The sequence below is a fragment of the Thunnus thynnus genome, chromosome 14 (genome assembly GCF_963924715.1).
Source record: "Thunnus thynnus chromosome 14, fThuThy2.1, whole genome shotgun sequence".
In the NCBI taxonomy this organism is placed as follows: Eukaryota; Metazoa; Chordata; class Actinopteri; order Scombriformes; family Scombridae; genus Thunnus; species Thunnus thynnus.
In genome coordinates this window covers 8725649-8749930 of record NC_089530.1, presented here as the reverse complement: position 1 = coordinate 8749930, position 24282 = coordinate 8725649, and the positions used below count along the sequence as shown (strand labels likewise).

General features: G+C 41.7%; 1 protein-coding gene across 4 annotated transcripts; it reads left to right on the top strand.

Annotated features, from left to right (window-relative positions):
- The first annotated feature begins 28 nt into the window (after positions 1 to 28).
- On the top strand, positions 29 to 22830 carry srfb (serum response factor b). Of its 4 annotated transcripts, none has more exons than XM_067609633.1 (8): positions 29 to 922; positions 4925 to 5191; positions 16048 to 16288; positions 18229 to 18390; positions 18682 to 18792; positions 19299 to 19496; positions 19618 to 19694; positions 20382 to 22830. In XM_067609633.1, exons 1-8 carry the CDS (start codon positions 272 to 274, stop codon positions 20475 to 20477), a joined length of 1803 nt encoding a protein of 600 aa, XP_067465734.1. In that variant the 5' UTR covers positions 29 to 271; the 3' UTR covers positions 20478 to 22830. The 4 variants fall into 4 exon arrangements, with proteins under 4 accessions (XP_067465734.1, XP_067465735.1, XP_067465733.1 ...); XM_067609634.1 differs by having other exon boundaries at positions 18226 to 18390; positions 19618 to 19719; XM_067609632.1 differs by having other exon boundaries at positions 30 to 922; positions 18226 to 18390.
- Positions 22831 to 24282: the final 1452 nt, after the last annotated feature.

Below are 24282 nucleotides of genomic sequence, written 5' to 3'. Positions count from 1 at the left end.
CGCTCTCCGCATTTTCCTTTTTGAGAAAGTGCTCAGAGTTTTGGAAATAGAGGAGGAGGGTGAACCAAACTGAGCCGGGGTTGAAGGGTCTTGGGGGCAGCATCACTTTCGAAAGTTTGTCTCGGTAATTTCCTGGAGTCTCCAAACCCTCCGCTGGCCTGGTTTGTTTACATTTTTTGGCCCGGGCGTGTGTGCGTTTTACCAGCCGTTCACGAGACAACGCGCTCCAGCTTGTTGGGCTGGTGTTCACAGACTCGGTCCGGTAAATAGAATGTTACCGAGCCAGGTTGGGTCGGCACCATCTGGAAACGGGTCAGCTTCAGGCAGAGGTACCACAGGACACGGTTCGGGCGTTGTCGGCAGCGGGATTCGTCCCGTTTTGGTCAGAGCAGGGCAAGCTTTACCGGGGGTCAGCGAAAGCGCCGGTGCTGCCGGGCGACTCGGGGAGAGAGACGCCGTCGGGATGCTGGGGGCTAATGGTCCAGGGGGTCCGCGAGGTGTGAGACCCGGGAACGGGACCGGGGTGACCCCTCCACAGACCGCCATTCAGGGCAACATGGTGGGGTTAAACACAGGAGTTGTGCTGCCCCACGGAGCCAGGTTCGACCCGGACAGAGATAGTGCGCCTCTGTGCAGCGGCTCGGATAATGACTCGGACTCCGGAGATGATGATGACCCAGTGGGTTCACTCGGGGACAGCAGGAGAGGGGTGAAGCGGGAGCGAGGAGAGATGGAGGCTGCCGTCACAGGGCAGGAGGTGGGAGTACCTCCCGGAGGTTACGGCATGGTGCCCGGAGGGGTCGCAGGGGCAAAGCCGGGGAAGAAGACACGTGGACGCGTAAAGATAAAGATGGAATTTATTGACAACAAGTTGAGACGGTACACCACTTTCAGCAAGAGGAAGACTGGTATTATGAAAAAGGTGAGTCAGCTGATTGCCTTAGATCTCATCCAACGACAGTAACATTTGATTAAGTGTCACTCAGATGTTCATTGGCCTAGATATACTGCAGAATAATATATTGTGCTTTGCATTCATTTCAGTCATTCATGGAATTAATAATAATGCATCTTGAGGTTATACTATCCTGCACAGTCATAACCCACTGAGAAAATGCTGTGTCAATAATCATAATAATGGTAAGCCTACATTATGTTTAAAGGCTGTAATCTGCAGTAAATCTGAAATCAAATCAACAATATTTAAAAAAACAAACAATTGTGGTACAAACTGACTCAGTGGATGCGAGGAAGTCAGAACATTCATGACAGGCAATGCTCTTTAAATAGATTTGAGCAAATGACAATTCTATTTATGACCATCCCTACCCCCCAACTATCACACACTCACACACACATATGCTCTGACACATATAGAGAGATTTCCAGATAAACTGCCTTACTCATTCATGCACACATTCCTATACACCTTCATACACAGACAAGCATGAAACTATTAGAAATAGTTCCCATCAGTAGCCCTCAGTGCACAGGCTGTTCCCTCTGTCACTGTGAAGCAGAGCTTTGCTTGCAGGCGGCAGCCATGTGGTGGTGAGCAGCAGCGGGCCTGTGGGTGCCAACAGCTGACTAAACCCCAGGGAAGCAGATCAGAGGACAGTCAAAGAGCACTGAAACAGAAGAGAGGAGCCGGGGACTGTCTGCGCATGCATTATGGCACTCTATATTGTGATGTCAGTGTCCAGCTACATCACCCTGTGATGACTTATCTTAGTTTCAGCTTTGTTGGTAGGGTCTGGCACATAAGCAGGCAAAGTTGATCCATGGGAGTCATTACTGCCTCCATTAGTGTCCTACTGGTTTTAGTACCAAAGCGGTATTTCACTGGAACGCCACAAATCAACCATGTATTGCTGCCATGAGAAAGTATTGCTATTTGGCATCAAGGCATCTAAAGTGGATTATTTGGAGACAAGGGTCAGCAGTGGACCAACAACATAGCTAGCAGTTAACCAGTTTCATTATGACTTTAAACAAACCCTTGTAAGCCATGCTTTATTGTCGTGCAAGAGTTTATTTGTTCTTATTTTACTTTGTAGCGCCTGTACTGTATACTCTTCTGTATTTCTCCTTTTTTATGTATCCCAGACTGTTGTCGTGGAAACTGAGGTGTCTTTATGTAGGCTCTTGGCAACATGAACACTATTTGACACACTGTGGGGATGGAGATTTTGAAAATGTTGCCTACACTATGTCAGCCATCACAAAAACTGACAAGTGGGTGGAGTGGGAAGATTCATAGTAGATTTGTCTCAAACTGGTTTCTAGGATGAGCCTTGTTTCATTTTGAAGGATGTGGTGAGTGAAGCACAGGCCCATTTGTTCTCTTCTTGTAAATGCTTCAGATTAGATGCACATAAAGGCTTGCACAATGCAAATTGTTACCTCAATACAAAGTGCCAGATTACTCAATTAACACTTGCGCTTCCTGTTTTTTTTGGTTCCATTATTTGTCCAGAGTTAAGTACGTGTGTAGCTCTTGCTGTAAATGCACTCAAAAGTTAATTTTCAGGGCAGACATTTTGATTTGTCTTTCCAGAAAATGTACAGGTGCCTTTCCATTTAAGTTTCCCAGTAAACCATACCAGTGAGCCACCATGCACAGCACCAGGGGCTGAAAACTGCTTTATCTAAATTGCTTCTTGCTGTTTAATATCAAAACCTAAAACGTGGATATTTTGGGGTTTTTCACTGTCTGTCAGATAAAACTAGTGACTTCATTTACACCACCTTGGGTGTCAGGAACTTTCAATGGATTGATGATGATTTTCACCAGTTTATAAACTTGACGATTAATCACAAAACAATTAATCGATTAATTGATGATGAAAACAATAGTAGTTGTAGCCCTAGACATGTCTGCCATGAAATAGGCCTTCAACTAATGATTCTGTGCAAATATTCTAGTATTTTTCTGATTTACCAATGTGATATCTTCCTTTGGACTGAAGTCCAAAACCAAAAGATATTAAATTTACCAAGATATAAAAAGGAAAAAAAAACAACAAATCCTCACATTTGACAAGCGCCAACAAGCAAACTTCTGCTTGATAATTGGCTTTAACGATTCAAAAATTATCCAATTTGTTGATGATAAATTTCTGTCAGTCAGTTTATGGATGAATCAGCTAATCATGCTGCTTTGTAAAGCCACATATTTTGACTGCACAACCTTGCATGAGCAGCTGAAGGCTTTGGTGACCACAACAGATGTTGTTAAGAGATTTAAAATAACAACTGTCTAATCACACAGCTACCTTTGGGACTGATGTTCCAACTACCAGCAGACAAAACAAGACAAAACCTGAAAAACACACCCACATAGATAACAAATCTTGATTTTTTATTTTTTATTTTTTTTCTTTCCTCTTGTTGCTGCTGTTATTTTGAATTGCACAAATACATATGTACATGTTGGCCCTGGTCTTATGCTTCTTTTTTTGATATGTCGCGTTGACCAGGAAGTTTTGTGTGGCAGAGGAACCAATTACAGCTTGAGTTGACCCCCTCACACCCTGCAGTCATGAATATTTATGTGAAAATCAGCAGAGCAAGGAAACTTATTAAAGCATTGTAAAGGTCTAGTTTGTGCTGCCACCTAGCACACTTAAGTTGACAAATTAGACCTTTTCGGTCTTGGATGTTGGCCAAATATCAGGCGCTGTTGTTAGATGCTGCTCTCTGGCAGCTGCAGAGCTAATTAAGGGAGATGGTAGTGGAAGAGGATGACTGAGAGCTGTGTAGTTCGTTCACTGCGTCTGTAAGGCTGCATTAGCAGTTTGTGGGATGAATTGTACCACCAGCCAGAGATTCCTTTTAACCCCATTCTTCCACACACAGTTACACACCAAAAGCTCTACATAGCTAATTGAAGTGCTCAGGTGAAACAAGCGCAGTGTATCATTTAGCCACTATAGCAAAAGCTGGTCATCATTCTTTGCTCTGCTATCATTATTGCACACAAAAGGCAATTATATAGTCAGCGTCAATTAGCATGCACACAGATAGTAAGGACTGGACTGATACGGCCCATAAAGAACACAGTGTAAAAGAACAGAGCATGTGATAGAGTAGACTAGCATGACTGCATGGTTTTATAACGGCTCAATAAAATCATTTAATTTGAATGTGATTTGTCTCCTCCACCTTGCACTGTCTGACAGAGTATTGCTCTCCAGCTTACAATGGCACATCTATCAGCCAGCTCAGGCTATACTGTGCTCACCAAGGTGATGGTAATGGCACGGTGCCTTCACAGAACCAGAAGCATCCTCCACATTACTGATGACTCATTTAGATAAAAGGCTTTCTCAGGAGTTCACTGTGAGTGCAGCCTCGGTGTGTGTCGGACGCAGTTGAATCTCATTGTGCACTAGGGAGTTTGAATGTAAGTGTCTGCACGCTGCATAATGAATGACGAGGCGGCAGAGTGTAATGGTGGACTCACGTTTTAGAGCCAGCTACTTCTGCGTGTTGAGAATGATTCCTTGTGTCCTCCGTCCAGACTGGGTTACTACCACTCCCCCCATCTTATGCAGGCCAGTCCCCTGCTGCAATCAGTCTCTCAGCTATATCACACTCTATTCTGGGAGTCTTATCTCATGTTATTTTAGCTTCATTTGTGCTATACGTCAGAGTTCACTACAGGGGTATTTTTAGATTCCAATGTTTTCTTGGTTAGGTTATTTTTTTCCAGATGTTCACCTTTGGAATCTGCTATATCCCCTCTCCCATAATGATAACTTTGAGTATGAGGTGATGGTAATCCAAGCCCCAATTTGGAAACCACTCAGTCAGATGTTTGAATTGTAGCTGTATGAGTGAAGCCCAACCTGTTGCACCAGCAGCAACAGACTCTTCTATACTCTCTGTAAGACAATTGCATTTTCCTCTTTCTCTTTACCAGGCATATGAACTCTCCACCCTGACGGGAACCCAGGTTCTACTGCTTGTGGCCAGTGAAACAGGTCACGTCTACACTTTTGCCACTCGCAAACTCCAACCCATGATCACCAGTGAAACGGGCAAAGCCCTGATCCAAACATGCCTCAACTCACCGGACTCACCACCACGCTCTGACCCCTCCATGGACCAGCGCATGAGTGCCACAGGCTTTGAGGAGACAGACCTCACCTACCAGGTGTCTGAGTCGGAGAGCATGGGAGACACTAAGGTGAGAATCAAACATATGTTTGCTGTTGTAGACCAGGCGTAGACTCCATCTCTTTTGGGAAGAGAGTAGTGAGGCAGTAGCTGTGAATCCCCAAAGTTGAATGCACTCATCTATGTACTCGTCCCCACAGCCAATTTCCCGTGTGTTTAGCAACAATTGCACTTGTGTTAAAGTTTTTGTGACTCACTAACTGTCTGGTCTCTAATGGAAATATGAATTGTATGAATTTAAAAAAATAAAAAAAAAAGAACTGATAACGCTCCCGAGAGTCACTAATGGATATAGTGGGAAATCTCTCCAGAAAAGGCTAGACAAGCACATGAGGAGAGCAAATAAATCAAACTCACGAGCAGCTGTGGAAAATAATCTTTGTCCTATTGTAAACACAGTTTTGAACTTTTGCCTGTTATGTGTGAGGCCTCAGTTTTGGGCTTGTGGTTTGCTTCTGAGCACCAAGTCATTTTTTAATTAAACCAAAAGTCTCAGTACTCCTTCAAAGGGCTGTAGACTGAGCAATAGCCAGATAAGATGCGGAGTATTATGCTGCTCAGTAAAGGGAGCTGTCTACACTTTACCTTTCTGACCTCTCATCCAGGAAAGCCTCGTAACACTCTTCAAGATAAATCACAGCAGGTCTGGGTTGTGTTAGGATGAGAAACATGCAGCCTGCTATATGAAGCACTTTGCTGTTTATCTTTGATTTTTGGTACGGCGCTGTCTTGTGTTCATGGTTGAAAACATTGAGCTAGATAAACAAAAGTTATATTTCAGTGAAAATAATGGAATATCACACATTTTGTGCCTTTTTCTAACTAAAAATCATCCTTCATTACCAAAATAAGTTTAGGATTTAGGATATACTTTTTTTCTCAAAAGATGATTGATAAAAGATGAATGTATAAACTGAAATTCTCCTAAACATTATTTATTGGTTGTGTGCCCAATTTAATCACTTTATTGAAAGACTGCAACCCTGATATATTTCCCACCACATTACTGGAAGCGTTCTTGAACCTTAGGTCTTTCAGAGTTTGAAGTGAAGCGATAAATTCGTCAGCAGACACACTTCACTGTCCACACCTTTGTGCAATCACGTGCTGGACACCGAGATTCCCTCCACTGTTTACACGGCTTAAGTACACCCCTTTGAAGACGGACACTTCCAGGCCTGTTTGCCTGTGTGCTGTTTTCACAAGGCACTAACTAACACGTACCATACACCGTCAAGGATGGGAGATCAACCTTGCATGTTAAGCCACTCTTATGCCCGCTCCGCTCATTGATAAAAATTAGATTCTGCCTCTGTTGCCATATATGGTATGGTTTCCCTGCCTGCTCTCTTGGCTGAGGCCCCTCACATTCCTTATAAGCTGCAGCTGTCTTTGGAGTCCTGTGATTTCTTTTTTTCTCCCCCCCCCGCCCCCCCCCAACTCATTTAGTGATATGAAGGGGAGGTATGGATGTAGATATGAGCGGGTGGAATGGAAAAATTTGAACGATACTTTATGTCCCGTTTTCATTTGACATCTATTTAGGTGGCTCTGCAGTGACCTCTGTTCTGACTGTGGGAGACCAGCATGGGCCCCACGAACACTGCTCACAGAGGGAAACACTAGAAATTGTCACTGCGTGATCCATGTTACGATCAGCACTGTTATGGTTAGGACACGGCAGGTGGATACAGAGTCCTCAATTTTGGGGGATCGTTTCTGCGCAGTAGGTCTGTTTGCACAGTCGATGCGTGCACCTCTGCAGCGTCTGGACACTATTCATCAGGAGTAGTATGTCATACATACAGTCTAAGCTAGTCTAAACAGTTCAGTTTGCAATGGCTAGTGGGGGAAGAGGAGGACATTTTGGAGAAGCAGAAGAGTCAGGCCAAGGAGAAAAGTGAAGTAGACATGATTTGGTGTTGTATGCATAGCTCATAAAATCATGTGACAGTAGAAATTCTGTTGCCAAAATGTTATCGCCTATAAAAGTCTTGCAGGATTAACAGAAAATGCAGAGAAATGGAGGAATGATTAAACACCAGAGAGCTATTGGTGACTAGGCATCCATTTTGTTATTTAGTAAGTATATCTCCTCTTATTATCGTGGGTAATGGTCCCAGCACTGCTTAAGTGGAGTTGGATCAGAATGGATTTTTCTAGCTGTTAAAAATATCAATATTAAACTTCAGGTATATTGGCGCCAGTTCTTCAAAATAATAACTTGTCAAAGCTCCTTCAATGTTTAACATGGATGTATTCGCTCAAGGCTGTCCAATAAAATCAAACCCTTCCTACACCCGATTGGATGAATGCACAAACATGGCTGCATTCTGTCAAATTTCTCCTCAACTATTCACCAAATTCTGAATAACGTGAAGTCAAGAAATGGGCTGTACAGATTCAGAATTATGCTCCATTTGATATTTACAATCTATGTATCAATGCAATGTCTCTGTTTTCATAGTTGATAGGTTTGTGGGAATCCTTGATAACAAAGTTTGAGAGTTTGAAAAGGCTGCCAGTCGCATTATCATGCAATCATCTGCTGATTGGTCTGGTGCTTATCTGGCTGTGCTGAGTTGATTGTTAAGTTGATGTCATCAGACTTAAATCTGGCACTGAAAACTGAGCTCACTAGATGTAATGTAATGGAGGAATTTGTGTATTATTCCACTGAGAGTGCCTTCGGTTGAGCATAACGCGGTGTTAAGACATTAAGTTTAAGGTGCGTGACTAACTTTGTGTCAGCAAAACCCTCGTTTTTCTTTTGCTATGGCTCTCTCAGCACACATAAATTACATAAAATCAACAGTTGAAGGAAATGAGTTCAACACTGTTCTCCAAGGGCATTGTGGGAAACGTAATGTCTGAGATGGAAGTGGAGAAAGTCAGTGGTACACCAGAAATTAAATTAAATGCCAAACTTCAAAAAGAGGGTAGATTTGTCCTTATTGTGGGTCCCCTGCATCCCCCAGCAGATCTTTGAGTGATTTATGGCTGCTTCTTAATATCAGATGTGACAGATGTTTTTATGCTTTTTGGGTTATTTTTGGAAGGGGATGGCAAGTCCCACAACTTGTTTGCATTGAGGATCAAGCTTAGCCCTGAATTCTCAGTGTCACAGGCTCTTCTGGGTTTCCCCTCCTCCCTCCCTCACTCTCCCCCTCCTTCTCTCCCATGTTCACCCCCTCTTTCTCGTCCCAGTGTGGCTGTCAGTGCTATTGCTGTTGTAATTATGGTGATGTTTATTTGTTGCTCTGCGCAGATACGGAGACCTGAATTCATTGCACTGAAACATTTTACTTTCAAAACCATTTATCTGAATTTATATGGTCTGAATTCCACTCTTTGAAATATTCTGTAATATTAGTAGTATTGTACTATCCTGTTCTGTATTATCAGTAATTTCAAAACTTTATTTCAGATATAAATATTTTTTTAGGGTTCCCAAATTTAAAATGAAAATTTAAGTGCCAAATATTAAAGCTTGATTCTGATCTAATGTTCAAGAAAGTCAAAAAATCTGGTTGCTTAAATTGGCTTTTTCAAATTCAGACAGTAAAATTGATATCCCAAGTTTCTGAACATCCAAGGATAAAATATATTTGCTGGTAAAGAAAAAGTTTTTGAAGCTGGACAACTTGGAAACAAGAAAATTCAGACCACATACACTGAGATAGATGGTTGTCAAAGTAAAATATTATAAATTCAGTGGTATTTAAATTTAAACATCAAATATTCTGTAGTGATTAAATTTCAGAATTAAGTAGGCCTACTTACTTATAAAATTCAAATTGTTAAGAGGTGCTGTTTGCTTGGGGGGATGGTGGAAATTTCCCCCCTCTGGTCTATATATCCCTGTCTCTGCTGAATTATTTTTATCCCTGGTGGGGACAAAAATGTATCCCCCTCATAGTGATTCATGCTGCTTCACCCATACACCATATAACATATCTAAAATAAAAATAGGCTATTAAAAAAAAAATCTAATTAAACTGCTGCAGCGTGAGAACGTTAGTGCAAACAACAAAATCAGGAATGGACTTTCACTGTCAGCGCTTGTGTGACAATAGAGATGACACGGCATCTAGGCTACGTGATGACGCAGTAAATGGACCAGGGGTTTTCTCCTTCTCTGCTTGAAGATTTGCAGAGATGTGGGTAAAAGAGGAGCGACATGCCGTGGATGACCCTTCCACAGGAAAGCATTGAAAGAAGACAGAAGTTTGTCATCAAAGCAGTTTTCTTTGTCTTGCAAGTAGGCATATACTGTAGCTTATTTATTTTATAATGACAGCACATTGTGCTATTGCATGTTGTGATTATTTTCTATTCAGTATAGCGCACTGCACATAGAGCTGAATTAAACAGTGACTTGCAAGAATGACATCAAGTGTATTTGCACGTCCGGCCGAGTGGCGCTATCCACAGTACTGAATAGAGCGTTGGGAGATTTAATTCTGGCAAGTTAAATTAGCATTTAACCTGTTGTTTTGTTGTATATGATCACATCTCCTATGTGTCTGCATGAGGAAAGGACAAGACATGAACTTGACATCACATCGCTAAGAGTGAAAATACTGTGCTACTTGATGAATTACATTTTTAAAAAGTGGATTAAAATATTCCTGCAAATCCAGTAGTCAAGTTCAAGTTTTGTAATTGTTTTATTAAAGTTCATAATTATTTTATAAATGTTACTATAACAACTGTAAGAAATAGCTTATTGTGCTTCATAGTCTATATAGACCCAATGTGGTTCTGATTTATTTTTATGAAAAAAAACATTTCAAAAACCCCCCTCTGATTTTTTTTTTTTTTTTTTTTTTCATAAACCGCACCCTGGTTAAGACCATTATATGCTTCTATACACAGATCACATTGTCTTTGCCACTGTAATGTTGGAAGCTACACAGAAAATCTCCAGACTAAGACCAGTGTTCTGACCACCAATGAGATGTTTACTCTGCATTTTATGGTTCTTTAGACATCCATTGACAGATGTGACAGCCTCATTATTCAAGACATTGCATGCCCGTAAATGTGTATGAATTTGAATTGGTCTCTCTAGAGAAATTAAACTGCTGTAGTTGAATAGATTATTATAGAGTATTTATTTTTCTACAATTTTCTTGCCTTCCTAACCGCTGTTTTGGGGCAAAGCAAGTGTCAGGTGATGAGACAGAATCACAGATAATGGAAAGTTAATTTACCGTGATATGCACTCTTATCACAAGGCTGAACAGAGCATATGAAGAGTGAGGTGGCAGTGGTGTCTGAGGGATTCGGCAAAGAGAGCAGTGTGTTGGCTGTGTCAGAGGGGGAGGAAAGTAACGTTATGTCACCCCCCCCACCCCCCATACCCCTCTACTCCCCCCTATTTTACAGCAAGCAACTGGACAGGTCAGCCGCCATTGGCTGCACCTCCTCCACTTGGGCTGCCTTGCCTTTTTTAGCAGTCCCAAATGGAGCTGCAAATTCCATGTTGCTGGCAGGGTGACAGACTGGGAGATGGGAGCCAGCAAATGGGAGATTAGACGAGGGCCAGCCACCAGTAAACTGCACAATGGGCTCTCCAACCAACACTGGACTAGCCTGCCAGTTGTCACCTTCAATTTGGAATGATTAATCCTTCATGAATAGGGAATCATTTCTGTCCTTCTTTTAATTACTCTCTCATTTCCTTTTCCTTTTTAAAACCGGCTCTTTTCGTATGATTTCTGTGAATGTGAGGAGGGCAGTGGAGGCTTAATTCTCTTACCATATATAGAACCCTTACGAACGCACAAAAGTTTGGAAACCAGCAGTATTGAAAGAACTTTAAAAGAGCTGTAAGAAACAAGTGTTTTAACAAATCAGAGGCTACCTAAACAAAGAACACTCGATAAACCATTTTTCGTATGTGTGTGTGATCAAGATTGTTTACATCTGTCATGGTTTTCATATACTGAGTTCTACCTCCTGATCCTTTTCATATCAAGATTCTTCATGCGTTTACAGTGGAGGGGCAGAATATGATAGTTGAACTCTCTCTATTTCTGGGGTCTAATAATGTCCCTCTATTGTAAAATGCATGATATAGCATAAGTCCAGAGGATTCATTGCTTCTTCCAGACGACTCAGCCTTCTCTTCACACAGTAATAAATTCTGGCTTCATTTGTTTCGTTCTGGTACTTCATTATACTAAGTGGTCTGTTTCCTTAAGCCAGGCCATGTTTTTTTTCCCCAAAGCGATGAAGGCGGTAGTGAAGTTGATTTGAAAACAAGTGGGGAAATGGGAATCTGGCATCTGGGAAGTTTTAGAAATGTGACTTTTTTACTTATGAAAGTACATTTCTTTACTGTTCCCTCTCAAGCTGATTCAAATCTTTATGTCAGTGTTGCACAAGTTACTGAAAATTAGTAATTAGTTAGTTACTAGTTCTCTTAAAAGTAATTGAATTACTTTACCAATTACTGCATATAAAAGTAATTAGTTAGTAGGGAAAGTAACTTTTGAGTTACTTTTAAATGTCTGCTTCAATTCTCTTATTAATGCACACATCCATATTATTTTAGTGTTGCTGTGGCACAGTGTTGGACAAAACAACTGTGCTCATTATCACTATGATGAAAGATAAGTAGTGGAACAACAAAACACAACAGATATGTTTTGATAGGCTTAGTTATTGTAGCCTTGACGGGCCTTCAAATCAAGCACTAGTACACAGTCAGTTTTAATACTCTTGGCAATGTAAAAACTGTTTCTCATACATTTGACAGTAATTTCTTATCACGATAGGCCTAGGCTAATAATAGATAGGCCACCTGCACATAGATTACAACTCACCGGTATTTTTTTTTTTCCTTGATCTCAAGGATGGAAAAAATAATGTCCATATTTCCAGGACAGCAAGCTCACATTGCCTTAACTGTCAGCCATTGTGTTGGCTAAGTTAGTCTAATGCTGCTGTAAGGTCTGGTGATGTTAAATCATAAAGCGGAAAATTCTGGGAATAGGCTGCGTTTGTCTGCTATCCTCTGCAGTTTTGAAAAAGTAATTGGTTACATTTCTAGTTACTGCCAAAAGTAGTTGAATTACTACTAGAAAAGCAGCAAATATTCACTGAAAGAAGCTAGAACGAGTTAATGTTTGAAAGTTGTACTTACAAAATGAAGAATAATTGATTAATCAACTAATTGTTTCAGCTCTCATATATTGCATTTTATACTATTCAGACTTCCAGTGTGTTCCAGGGTGAGACTAGCAGGGGGGCAATAGTTGCTTTCCATTTTTATTGATGGAGATGATATGATGTGTCAGTTTGTAGATTGTATCAGAAGGAGCAGGAGATGGACAGGACTAGAGGAAGTGACAGAGTTTGGGCTTTGACTACATCACGGGGATGATTCTCTCCTCTCACTTCTGTTCTGAGGGAATGCATTACACCACTGTGGCCTATGTTTACTATGCACTGCCTTGACTCTGAACTAAAAGCCAGTGCTGTTTATAGAATGGCCAGTTGAACAGAGACACATGGAGATGGTCAAACAAAGCAGTAGGTCAGTGGAAGTTTGCTATGTAGGTCAGAGTGATAGTGGCAGTTTGACTAGACTCAGGCTGCTCTTCAGTTACCCCACAGGTTAAACACTCAGTTCTCTCTTGGATCTGAGTAGAAATCTGACAGCAAAGCAAGTGCAGCCATTTATTGCTCTATTGAGTAGTGTAATATGAAAAAGCTGGAGCACAGTTGCCTTGCCCTCTTAGTGAGCACAAGGTGAACCATGTTTGTCCATTACAAGAATTCAGTCATTTTTGTGCGACCCCATTACTGAGACGTGCTAAAAGTCAGATGGCGGCTGTCTTTACACGTGGCCTCCTGCTGCCTCAGCTGGCCTGGAAAGGGTTAATTCCCCCTCAGAGGTGCTCAGGTTTCCCGCCAGCTGTCTGTACCCTCAGCTGTTTGTACTCTCGCCCCTATCCTGTCCCCTGTCCCCTGTCCCAAACTCCATACAGGTCTGGCTCTGCTCAGCCTGCCACACACACACACACACACACACACACACTCTGATATTATCTGATATTACTGTGGCTAATAAATGCTATCTCCAGTGTCAAGTAGAACTAGTGGCTTTTTCTTTTTTTTGCTCCACTTTGGGACCATTTCCTCTTCTGTCATTTCATAACCTTAAATATTTTTTTAGTTTTTTTTTTCAACCATTATTATGAGATAGAGTATCTGCAACCTCTCTGCCAGCATGTGGTGAGATATGTTCATTTGTCTAATGTGAACATTAGTGAAACAGCTACTATTTAACCCAAAACTGGAGAGTGTGTCTCGGGGAAATGAAGACATGCTGACAGCTGTGTTCCGGTCTGATTGTCAGCAGTCACTCTGTGATGGATGACAGGCCCGGTAGCTGTATAGTAAATGGATGTTAGATTATTCTAGAATGAATTTGTTCAGTTTTCCTTTTTAGTTGGAAGGGCAGAACAACTGTGAGTCATCTGTGTGCCCCTCCCCCATCGACTTTCCAGCTGCTGTTTAACTAAAGAGGTAAAGGACCTTGGACTGTCAGAGCCCCTCAGCAGGGCCTGGATCAGCCAATGAACTGTTCAGCGCTGTGCAGTTTTGGTTTAGTATACTCTTGTTGATTCAGAGCAGCATGTAAAAGACAACACCTGCTTAGCCATCTGTACGTTATGAAGGCCAGAAGACTCTGTGTTAACTGCAACACCCTTCATTATTTATTTGTCTTCTGAGAGTTTTAATATCTCCAAATAAAAAAAGAAGTCCAGTGAAGCATACTAGCAGACTATTTTTATTATTAAGATGTTAGAAGTACTGGGATGTGGCTGAAGACTGCAAGAAATCCTTTACAGTAGCTCCATTTGAATGTTTTCATGGTGGTGTGTGGTTGGAAGGCCCTATCAGTGGAGTCCTAGCTGGATCCTCTACCTTTCACCCATGTAATCGGTCACATATAAAAACCAGTAATGGCTTGCTCAGAGGGTTGGCCTCACACTGTGCATTATGGAATACTGAGAACTACAAAGGATACATACTGGATACATATAGGTTGTGTCCTTTGAGTCTGCATTTCTTTGTTTCTTGGAGAAGCCTTTGAAATGCAGCAGGTTTTTATGATATTCTGTACTCCAGACTTGTGGAGAGACAGCCTATCCTTACTGGGCTTGCAGCTCCCATTCAAACTTGAAGGCTCCTTCCATTTTGCCTCGTTTCATATTGTTTGAAAGCTTTTTATGTTGTGGTGTTTACACCCTAGATTAATGTGAGGTAACTTGAAATATTCTGCCTCCATTGAATTGTCTCAGCCCCTTCGCTGTATCCATGTTTAATCGTCCGGAATCAACCCCTCAAAGAATATTGAAACCACATGGAGATGCATACCTCCTTATGTGTAGGCTTTCTCCCATTCTGCTGTTACAGATCATTAGTATCATGTGATAAGTGCATAAAAACAGGCATGGTGGGTTTGGATATGCTTTATAGTCCTGGCTTTACGCCTACCCTCCTCTTATCATGCAGCCCACTCACCAACACATCCTGCTCTGCTGTTCAATGGATGCTCACATTAGCGTATGGTGTGATGCTACATCTCACCTACTTTGATCTTTAAGTTTATGTGAGCATTTGCCTAGATTCTAAGCCTTTTGCAGAGATGACATGTTACATGGTCATATAGTTGTCATAGTAACTCAAGAAGATATGAGGGCAGAAATTGTGTTTTTGTTTTCTCTTCAGTGGAATTGGATGGAGCAGCGACTGGATTTTAATTGCATGATAAGCCGGTATAGATAGCAAATGGATGACGGATTCTGCAAGTATTCGGTTGCCCTGTTCAAAGAGGATGTCCAGCATATTCCTTCACAGCTGCTGTGACTTGTTTCTGCTTTGACTTTGATGTAGAGGAAAGTCATTTTTAGCCAAGCCAGCAGCATGGCTTCAGTGACGGCAGTGTTGGTCGATCAATCAGTCCAGAGTGAATTATCTTACTATTGGATGCATCAAGGTTATATTTTGTACAGAAATTCATGTTCCCCAGAGGATGACTCCTAATGACTTTGATGATCCTTTAGCAGCATAATCAGATTTGTTCAGTACTTTGGTATATGACCAAATACCTGCAAAAGTTATAACATTCCCATCATCCTCTGCTGAAGTTTTTGTTTGGTGCTAAGAAACTAATGTTAGCAAATGCTAATATCCTAAAAATATATCAGCATCTAACTAACAGCAGCTCTGTGTCTAAGTAGTCTCACAGAGCCGCTAGCATGGCTGTAAACTCTTATGGTCCTTGGTTTTGTTTTGTGTTCCATTTCCATATGAATTCCTCAGTTAATGTTGCCATCTTAAATGAAATCTGAAAATCCTACATTCAGTGTGAATCACTGAGATGTTTTCCTCAGCGTTAATGTAACTTACTGTTCATGTCAGCTGCAGAATGGAATTGCTCTGGGAGAGAGTTTGTCCCCGCACTACTTAGTAATTTACATGTGGATGCAATTAGAGGGGTCCAGCCTGTTTTCTCTACCTTGTTTATGTCATTTACCCCACTCTGGTTTCTGTCACCCACCCACTGATCCCTGAAAATACTGAAAGTACTAAAGCCCCCTCCTCCTTCCCACCCTGCGTTCAGCTGCTTTAGAGAGGAAAAGCCCCATTAATGGTGTTGTTTTAGGTGTCCTCATGTGAAACTCTTCTGATGTTGCTGGATTCAATGGTTTTTGGCACAGTAGTGAACGTATTAGTGCAGAAAAAACAGCATATTGATATTCCTTGACAGAATCCAGTGCTAATTTAATATTATGGTCTGATCATCCTTGTCTTCCCACTCACGGTGTTTGCTTTCTCCATCAGGACACACTGAAGCCGACGTTCACGGTAGCCAACCTCCCAGGCACTACCAGCAGCGCCCAGTCCACGGTGCCCACCACCTCCACCACCATGCAGGTGAGCAGCGGGCCCTCGTTTCCCATCACCAACTACCTGGCACCTGTTTCGGCCAACAGCAACATCAGCGCCAACGGCACCGTCCTCAAGACAGCCGGCGCCTCCACGGGGGTCATGCAGCTGCCCGGCGGCTTCACCTTCATGCCCGGTATGTTAGCAGCAAAACCAGAGGTGTCTTGTTCTCAACATTCAGAGCTCTGTTACAATTCTTTATGGTATGTTTGTCCTCTCTGATTGATTTAACCTCATCCTTTTAGAATTGAGATGACACTTCTGCAGCCCTTCATGTTTTGTTAACGTCACTGTGTTGTCTAGCTTATTAGCTGATTAGAATTTGAATGGCACCGTGCCGTGACCTCAGTCGTCATCTCAGGGTGGTCGTGCCTCTCTGTCCAAGCTGTTTACATCACACGACAGCTCTTCATAGTCAGTCACCAACATTCAGCGCCCATGGGTTTTACAAAGCCCCCAGTATCCAGGAAAGCCACGTCTATTGGTGACTGGCCCAGCCTTTGATTGTCACTCGGGGATGGGAATAATTAAACGAGAGGGACACAATAGACCTGGCAATGAGGGCTGACGAACACGGCCCGTAATTAGTCATGAATATTCAATGAAGGACCGTGGCTGAAATTATAAGCCATACTTTATGGAGCTTTGTGACAGAGTGGTCCTGAACTAGAAATGACCTTTCATTAAGGGGGACTTCACAGACACACTCTGAAACACAAGTGACCTCTACCTCACCAACTCAATGAGGACTTTGGGGCGGCAGGCTTTGATTTGGGGATCCCTAAAGTGTTTCTAAATTGGCTTTCACAGTAATTATTCATTACACTTCCTTTTCTTGGTGGATGTGCTGAGAAATAATGGGTCTACATCTGTGGGTCTCCAAGAGGGGTCTGGGGATGCCAAGAGGTCATGATTCCCTCAAAGGCAAGAGGAATATTTGAATATTACAATAATTTCCTTTGATATTATCCCCAATCAGAGAATGAAGAAGAATGACTGTCACTCTCACTTTTTCTCACTTCGTGTGTGTGAGGTTGGTCTAATAGTAATACGCTAACAAAAAGGAAGTGCTCCGAACTCTAGACTGTTTTTAGCATGGTCCATGACATGAACAGTTCAAAAAGGCTGGTTGACACTTAAATGCTGCCTGGTGTGATCTTTTCTACAGTATATGTAATTATGTAGCACAAGAGCTCATCACTGTTGTATTTACTCTGTACTGGCAGTAATGTCACTAGCTAGTTGTTGCAGTGTGACGGTTGTCTGTTCAGCTGTGGCAGAGCGCAGACAGACACATTATGCCCACTAATGGGTCCTGTGTGTTATTTTGACTGACAGCTGAAGGACAGCAAAGCAGCTTCTCTGTTCCTTTCCCACCCTTTTTCTTTCTCCGTCCTCCTCCTTCCTGTCCTCCTCTTTCTACAAGCTTCTCTCTCACCCTCCCTGTATTGCTCTCTCTCTCTCTCTCTGCGGCTTGCTCGCTCCCTCTCTCCTCTTCACCACCTGTCTGGCACATGGCAGCAGTGCCAGGTGGAACAACACACCCTCCCACACTAAAACCTCCTCAGTTGACAGCTTGAAAGGGCCTGCCCACCCTGCTGCAGCAACTGTCTATGGAGCATATGACCAAATGTGAGGGTGTAACTCAGAAGTCATGTTCCTAAATAAAATATCTGCCATTTGTTTCATAAAAACACACTTTGATAAGAGAAAAAATCATTTGAAAAGAAAATGACACAAAACTTTATAGACAGGAAGTATTTGAATATATTAATGTTTCATAGCAAATTGGCTGAGTCATGCATAAATCCCTTAAAAAATGCCAGAACACACGTTTGACTGCGTTTAGTAATTAATTAAAATGAAAATAAAATTCTCATATAGCTGCTTGCTTTGCTGCCATTTTATCTAAATCTGAACTGAAGTTTGTTGATTTCTTGAACAGGAAATCTTTTATAAAAACGTGTTCTCGCTGAAAAGAACTAGCACTTTTTCCACTTTTTCTGCACTTAGTCTTATTCCCTTTTGTATGTATGTTGGTGTGTGTGTGCGTGTGTGTGTGTGCCCCTCCAGCAGGCACTCCTCTCCCCCCTGGCACCCCCACCATTCCTCTGAGCCAGCTGCAGCAGCACTCCCTGGCCCTCCAGGGGCAGCATGGTCAGACCCTGACCGCCGCCCCGCAGCCACAGCAGGGACAGCAGGCTGTCTTCCGCTTCCCTGCTGCTGTCTCCCTCACAGGTGACCTGCTCTGCTTGTCTGTCCCCACCACTGCCTGCTTATACTAACGATCATATGATTGTGAGGCTGCTGCTGCTAATGCTACCTCTACTGCTGAGACTAATAATCGTGCACCTAACACTAGGATTACTAATGCTACTTGCACGACTTCTACTATCTCAACTAACAGTACTGCCACTGCTTCCACATCCCCCCCCCCCCCCCCCCCCCCCCACTGCAACTACTGGTAATCCCTGTGTGGGGTGTTTGGTGACTTACTGTGGCGGCTGAATGCCCTCTGTGTGTCTCCAGGAACAGGTGTTCCCCAGCAGCTCCAGGCTATCCAGGTCCACCCCAACACCCAGTCCACCTCCAACAGTGACAGCAGCCCTGAAATGTCCCACACCTCCACAAACTCCACCGGTAGGTCAACTCTCCTCTCTGAACAAAGACTGTAGACTTGTGTCCTTCAGGTTGAAGTTTCCTAAAAACCTCCCTTGATGATAATTTGGTGGGTTCTTGTAGAGAAACAGCTGCACTTCAAACACAATAATAGGTTACTATAAAATTTAGTACCTAAAATTCATGTAATGTGATGAAGACGACCCACTGAAGCATTTGTGAACCCAGCCTGGACTGAATGGTCTTTTTATATTTTACTCTTAAGCTTCACTTGTGCACAAACCACCATCAGAATTTCTGCTTCTGTTTGGAATGATTTCTGTCTTTGATGAAAGTGCAATTGTGTCACTACACACTGCATAAAAAGGAGTTAACATACTCTCTCTCTGAATACTGTAGTTTGAATATAGAAATAGCGCTACTGCTTTTCAAAGATATGAAGCGCCATCTGCTGGCCGACAAGCGCACATGCCTCCTGCCTTCAGTGTGACGTGAGTGTTCACTCCCTCTGCCTGCTTTCCCTCCAGCAACGGTGAGTCTCCCAGCAACCATCGTCACCTCGTCAGTGCCAACGTCTGTGGCGGGTCACATGATGTACCCCAGTCCCCACACGGTGATGTACGCCTCCACACCAGCGCTGGCTGACGGGGGTCTGGCTGTGCTCAACGCCTTCTCCCAGGGCACCTCAGCCATGCAGGTGTCCCACGCACAGGCCCAGGACACAGGTATTAATTAGCTGAGTGACAGATGTGGATTTTTAAATAATTTATTTCAAATAAACATTAGAATAACGGGGATTCTAGAGAACTTACCAATGGGAAAAAAAACTTTTTCTTTTCCCCACAGGTGCTGTCCCTCAGGTGTTCCTCACAGCACCTCCAGGCACGGTGCAGATCCCCGTCTCAGCGGTGCAGCTACACCCAGTACGGCAAGATCTGCATTTTACAAGTGAAACTCTCATATTCCCTATGCAACCAGCATGCCACGTGACCGCACTAATGCATCCTAACAGAGCACTGGCACACAGAGGCTCAGGGTCCAAACCTGTTGCCGCTTTGTATGAATGTGGATTATCAGCTGGCGTCTTGTTATACCTGTGGTTTGCAGCAAAAATACACATGCAATAGACTAAACAAAACACCTCAGTAGCAGTGCATGGAGATCAAAACCTGAATGTTTTATATATTGTATAAACTCCAGTCTTATGAAGGAGTTTACAAGGTACTCATGTGTAAATTGGTTGAAAATATCATGTAAATTGGCTGATTAAATGAGAAAATGCTTGGTATACTCCTTCATTAAAATACACCTGTCCCATTAGTCTAAATAGCACTATATAAAGGATATGAATTTGGAGAATTATCTTGTAAAGACTTTATATGGTTTTAAAAAGTGTTAAGCGGAGGGTTTATTTCATGTATTTTTTGATAAATGTTTTGACGATTATAGAAAACATCAGCATCTGTTGCAGCATTACTCGCTCCATAATAAACCACATGCAGTGTGGCAGGAGCTCCATCTGCGCTAGGTGCTGTTTGATGCGATGACTTGTGATTGGCTGTATGGCAGGTTCCTGTACTCTCTGCTAACGTAGCTGTGTTGTGTTCCAGATGGTGATTGGCCAGCAGTCGAGCGGCAGCAGCAGTAACCTGACGGAGCTACAGGTGGTGAACCTGGACGCAGCACAAAACTCAAAGAATGACTGACAGACGGCTGGAGCTGTTAACACGACAGACCCAGAACACACACAAACACACACACACACACACACACATACTGACTGACTGACTGACTGACTGACTGACTGACTGACATCTCTATTTATTGATGCCTTCCTACAGAATTACACATCACACTTCTGAATGTGACTTTAAAGTACATATATACACACAATCAAGGGCATATGTGTGGCTGACCCTTATACAGTATGTTTTGGTATATAAATATATATATAAATATATATATATTCGCAAATGCATAGGAAATATGTATCACTACATCCATCATCGGAAAACTATTTTCTATGCCGTTAGATGGTGTTATTTTTTGTGTGCGCGTGTTTTTGTTTTTCTTTTTTGAAAATGTGTAATTACATGTACACACACTGCAAGGTGCCACAGCTTCACACCAGCCAAAGAGACATTTGTTTGTCTGAATGTTCCAGTGTGAGCAACTTGTGCACAAGCGTGTGTGTCTGTGTGTGTGCGCATATCTGGGGTTTGTAAATGGGCAAGGAGACGCTTATTGACTTAAAGACATTTGGAAATGTACATATTTTTTTTAAAAATAACTTGTATTTTTAGCCTGGTTTAGTTTGTGCAACAGCATGTAGTTGTTTTTTACGTAGTGGTTTTGTATGTACATGAAAATGATTTGCATAAGGAAAAGAATTATTTACATGTATATGTAAATTAATTTAATATACCATCATATGTTGATATATTGTCATGCTGTTGGGAGTTTTCACTACAAGATGGAGAAAGAACGCTGGATGTTTTTCTATATTTTTGATTGTGACATTTGTAGGACTGTCCCTCAGATAGGATCAAAGAGCTGGGTCATGAAATGTAAAACGGGATGTTTATGATTTACTGTTAACATATTCTCTACTTAAGCTGGGAACTCTTTGCTGCATCTACTGATGCAGCTCTGTGTGTGAGGTTTCCTCATGAAGCCCTGATCTGGCACTTTCTGAGTGTAGAAATTGAGAGTGTATGTTAAAAACATTGACAATCTGATGGAAATTACATGTTCAGATCCCAACATTCAGCAACAAGTAATTATATTTTCATCAGTGTACAACCCAAGTCTAAAAACCTTTCAAAAACTGTCACACAATTAATATCCTTCAAGTGATATTTACGTGACTTCACATTGAGTTTGTTGGCTTCTTTTTAATGCTATCATAGATGATGTAATCCTTCTCTGGTTATCAAACCTGAGTACCAAACAAGTTTTCATGACAACAGATAAATAAAAATGTTGTCTAATTTGTTTCAGAAGTGACCCATCATAAACTTAACTTTCATGTGATGCTACTACTGACTTGAGTCAGGGCATTGAACACAAACGTGTTTTAACAAGAATAGGTAATGACACTGTATAGACCTGACGATTCCACTTCAATACTGCAATCAAAGCATTTGTGTTTCCTTGTGTGGAACTACTTAATGTTCTTTGGTGTAGTCTCAATACTGTAATATTACAACGGCAATCAGTATGATTATTTTTGTAAGAACAAGAATCTCGATTTGGAAAAGTGACTTCAGGTGCTTTGAAATGTTACTATACTCCTTTAACTGAACTGTAAGATCTTAGCTGACTGCAATCTCAGTATGTACCTCAGCAATCATTAAGAATGAACCAGGTTATTAAACAGAGCCTTCTTTCTGCACCGTAGTGCCTCTTTTCAAATCACTGCAAGGCGAGGGAAATTTCACATTTCCAGGCCACCTCACGACTTCTGACTTGTCGTACAATCCTCTCCTCTGCCCAGAGAGTTTTGACTCACTTCTACAGAATTAGCTGGATGACTGAACATGGCAGGCTTATAGCCAAAGAGAATCTGACAGAGGATAAAGCACCCATACTGACTGCTGTTCAGTTATTCACTGACAGCAGAGGTCATTTTCATGCTAGATGTTCTCTGGTCTGTCTCTGTACATGTTGTCATGTCATCCTGCACACAGCTCTCACAGACGTTTGCTTAGACGTGTGTCAAAGGCATTTCCAGTACTACCTGGTGGTTATTCAAGAATACCGTTTTAAAAGGGGATTATAAAATAGAATTTGTGGTTTTCACCTTGTCCTTTAAAGGTAAATGGCTATTTTGTGTATTTTTGTTTTGTTGTACAGACATTTTGTAATAAAAACAAGATAAAACATATTGAACTGTTCAAAGAATGACCACATCTCCTGCTGAAGAACTCTTTTTAATTGGGACGGAGAATGTTAAACAAAACCATATTGTCCTGAATGGAACCTAACACATTTGTATAACAGTGATGAAATGAAGACGGCTGATGAGGAATAAATGAACCAATGCCTCTGAGTACACGAGAGACTGCAGTGATCGCTTTTCCTTTTTACTCAGTGAAGCACTGGGAGGCAGGAGGAATGAGCATGCACCTTACCTTAATGTTTCAATTATGCATTGCACGATCACAAAAATCAAACTGGCCATTAGATAGAAGTATAATGAGACTTGTCCCATTTCACACCAGAGGAAAGCAGCGAGGAAATATTAACATGATTAAATGCAGCAACATGATACAGTGATTGGTCTAAGCTGACTCGAGAAAAGAAATCAATTGGCATCAGATTTTGGACTATACTGAGAGTTCTGTACATCTTCACAAACCAACCAAAGTCTATGTAACACAAGATAGAAGCGTAATAAGATCACGACCAAACTGTAGTGAAGCAGAAACCCCATAAATATTGATTCTGGGAGTCCTCAGAGATCCACAGTGAAGTAAGGCATCGTATCTCCCTGTCAGTGTCTTCAAAGAACAAAGTGCTGACAGCTAAAGAAATCATCACAGATGGCTGGACTGCCTTTTTTTCCTTTCTTCCAACGATGAAAAATAATGTATAAGCATGCATTTACACCAGGTAGTATATCTCTATTGCTATTGTACACATACAATATACAACTGTACAGAAAAGTTGGAAAGATAGTTGATTAAAAAATGTGCATGATTGACAATTTAAAAAAAGGTTTCCCATTAAAATAGAAATGTTACTCCTGGTACATCCTAGATATATATTTTTTTTGGTTTATGAAAGAAAACATTTGGAAGAAAAAAAAAAAAAAAATCAAAAAGCTTTTGTTGTGTGTATTTACATTATGAACAAGGATGAAGAAAGACAAATGTGCAAATCTGATTCCATGCAAGCAGTTGCATATGTAGCTTAGGTGCTTGAGTGATGAGTCTGCGGTGGGACCAGAAGAAAAAGTGGGGAAAACAAACTCAAGACTAAGGACTCATGGCTTCGTGAATGACTGTCCATTCTCCACAACAATAATAAATCTCACACACACACACACACACACATATCAACGAGCTCATCGTCAAACACACTTACTAATCATGGAAGCATTCACACAGGGAACATAACACAAGAACAAACTTTACATTAAGTAGTATCTTAATTTAGACTAATTCAAAAATTATGTAAAGAATCACTGAATCAGTGATGCGAGACTTTGATTTAAAGTAATCAACACCCGACAGAGTATAACACTAGCAAAGCAAACCCGTTCCAGCAATACACAGCAATGTCATCCAAGATCACGATGAAAACAATACTGCTAGTAAACGCAACACCTCATAGGAAGTCCTAGTAACCTGTGGATGAACTCAGAGGTCTTGACATACTGTAAGACAGTGGTTTCCAAACTGTTACACACAAAAAGTGTCTTTTTTTCTTGTAAAATACTAGATAGTTTCACCTCTTCAGGCTTCTAAAGATTGTTGAAATAAAAACAATCTGAGCAGTTTGAATCAA

Coding starts and splice junctions, on each gene's coding strand:
- srfb (XM_067609632.1), top strand. CDS start 272: ATGTTACCGAGCCAGGTTGGGTCGGCACCATCTGGAAACGGGTCAGCT. Junction 18,391..18,681: donor TGCTGCTGTCTCCCTCACAG/GTGACCTGCTCT, acceptor GTGTGTCTCCAG/GAACAGGTGTTCCCCAGCAG. Junction 19,695..20,381: donor CAGCGGTGCAGCTACACCCA/GTACGGCAAGAT, acceptor GTTGTGTTCCAG/ATGGTGATTGGCCAGCAGTC.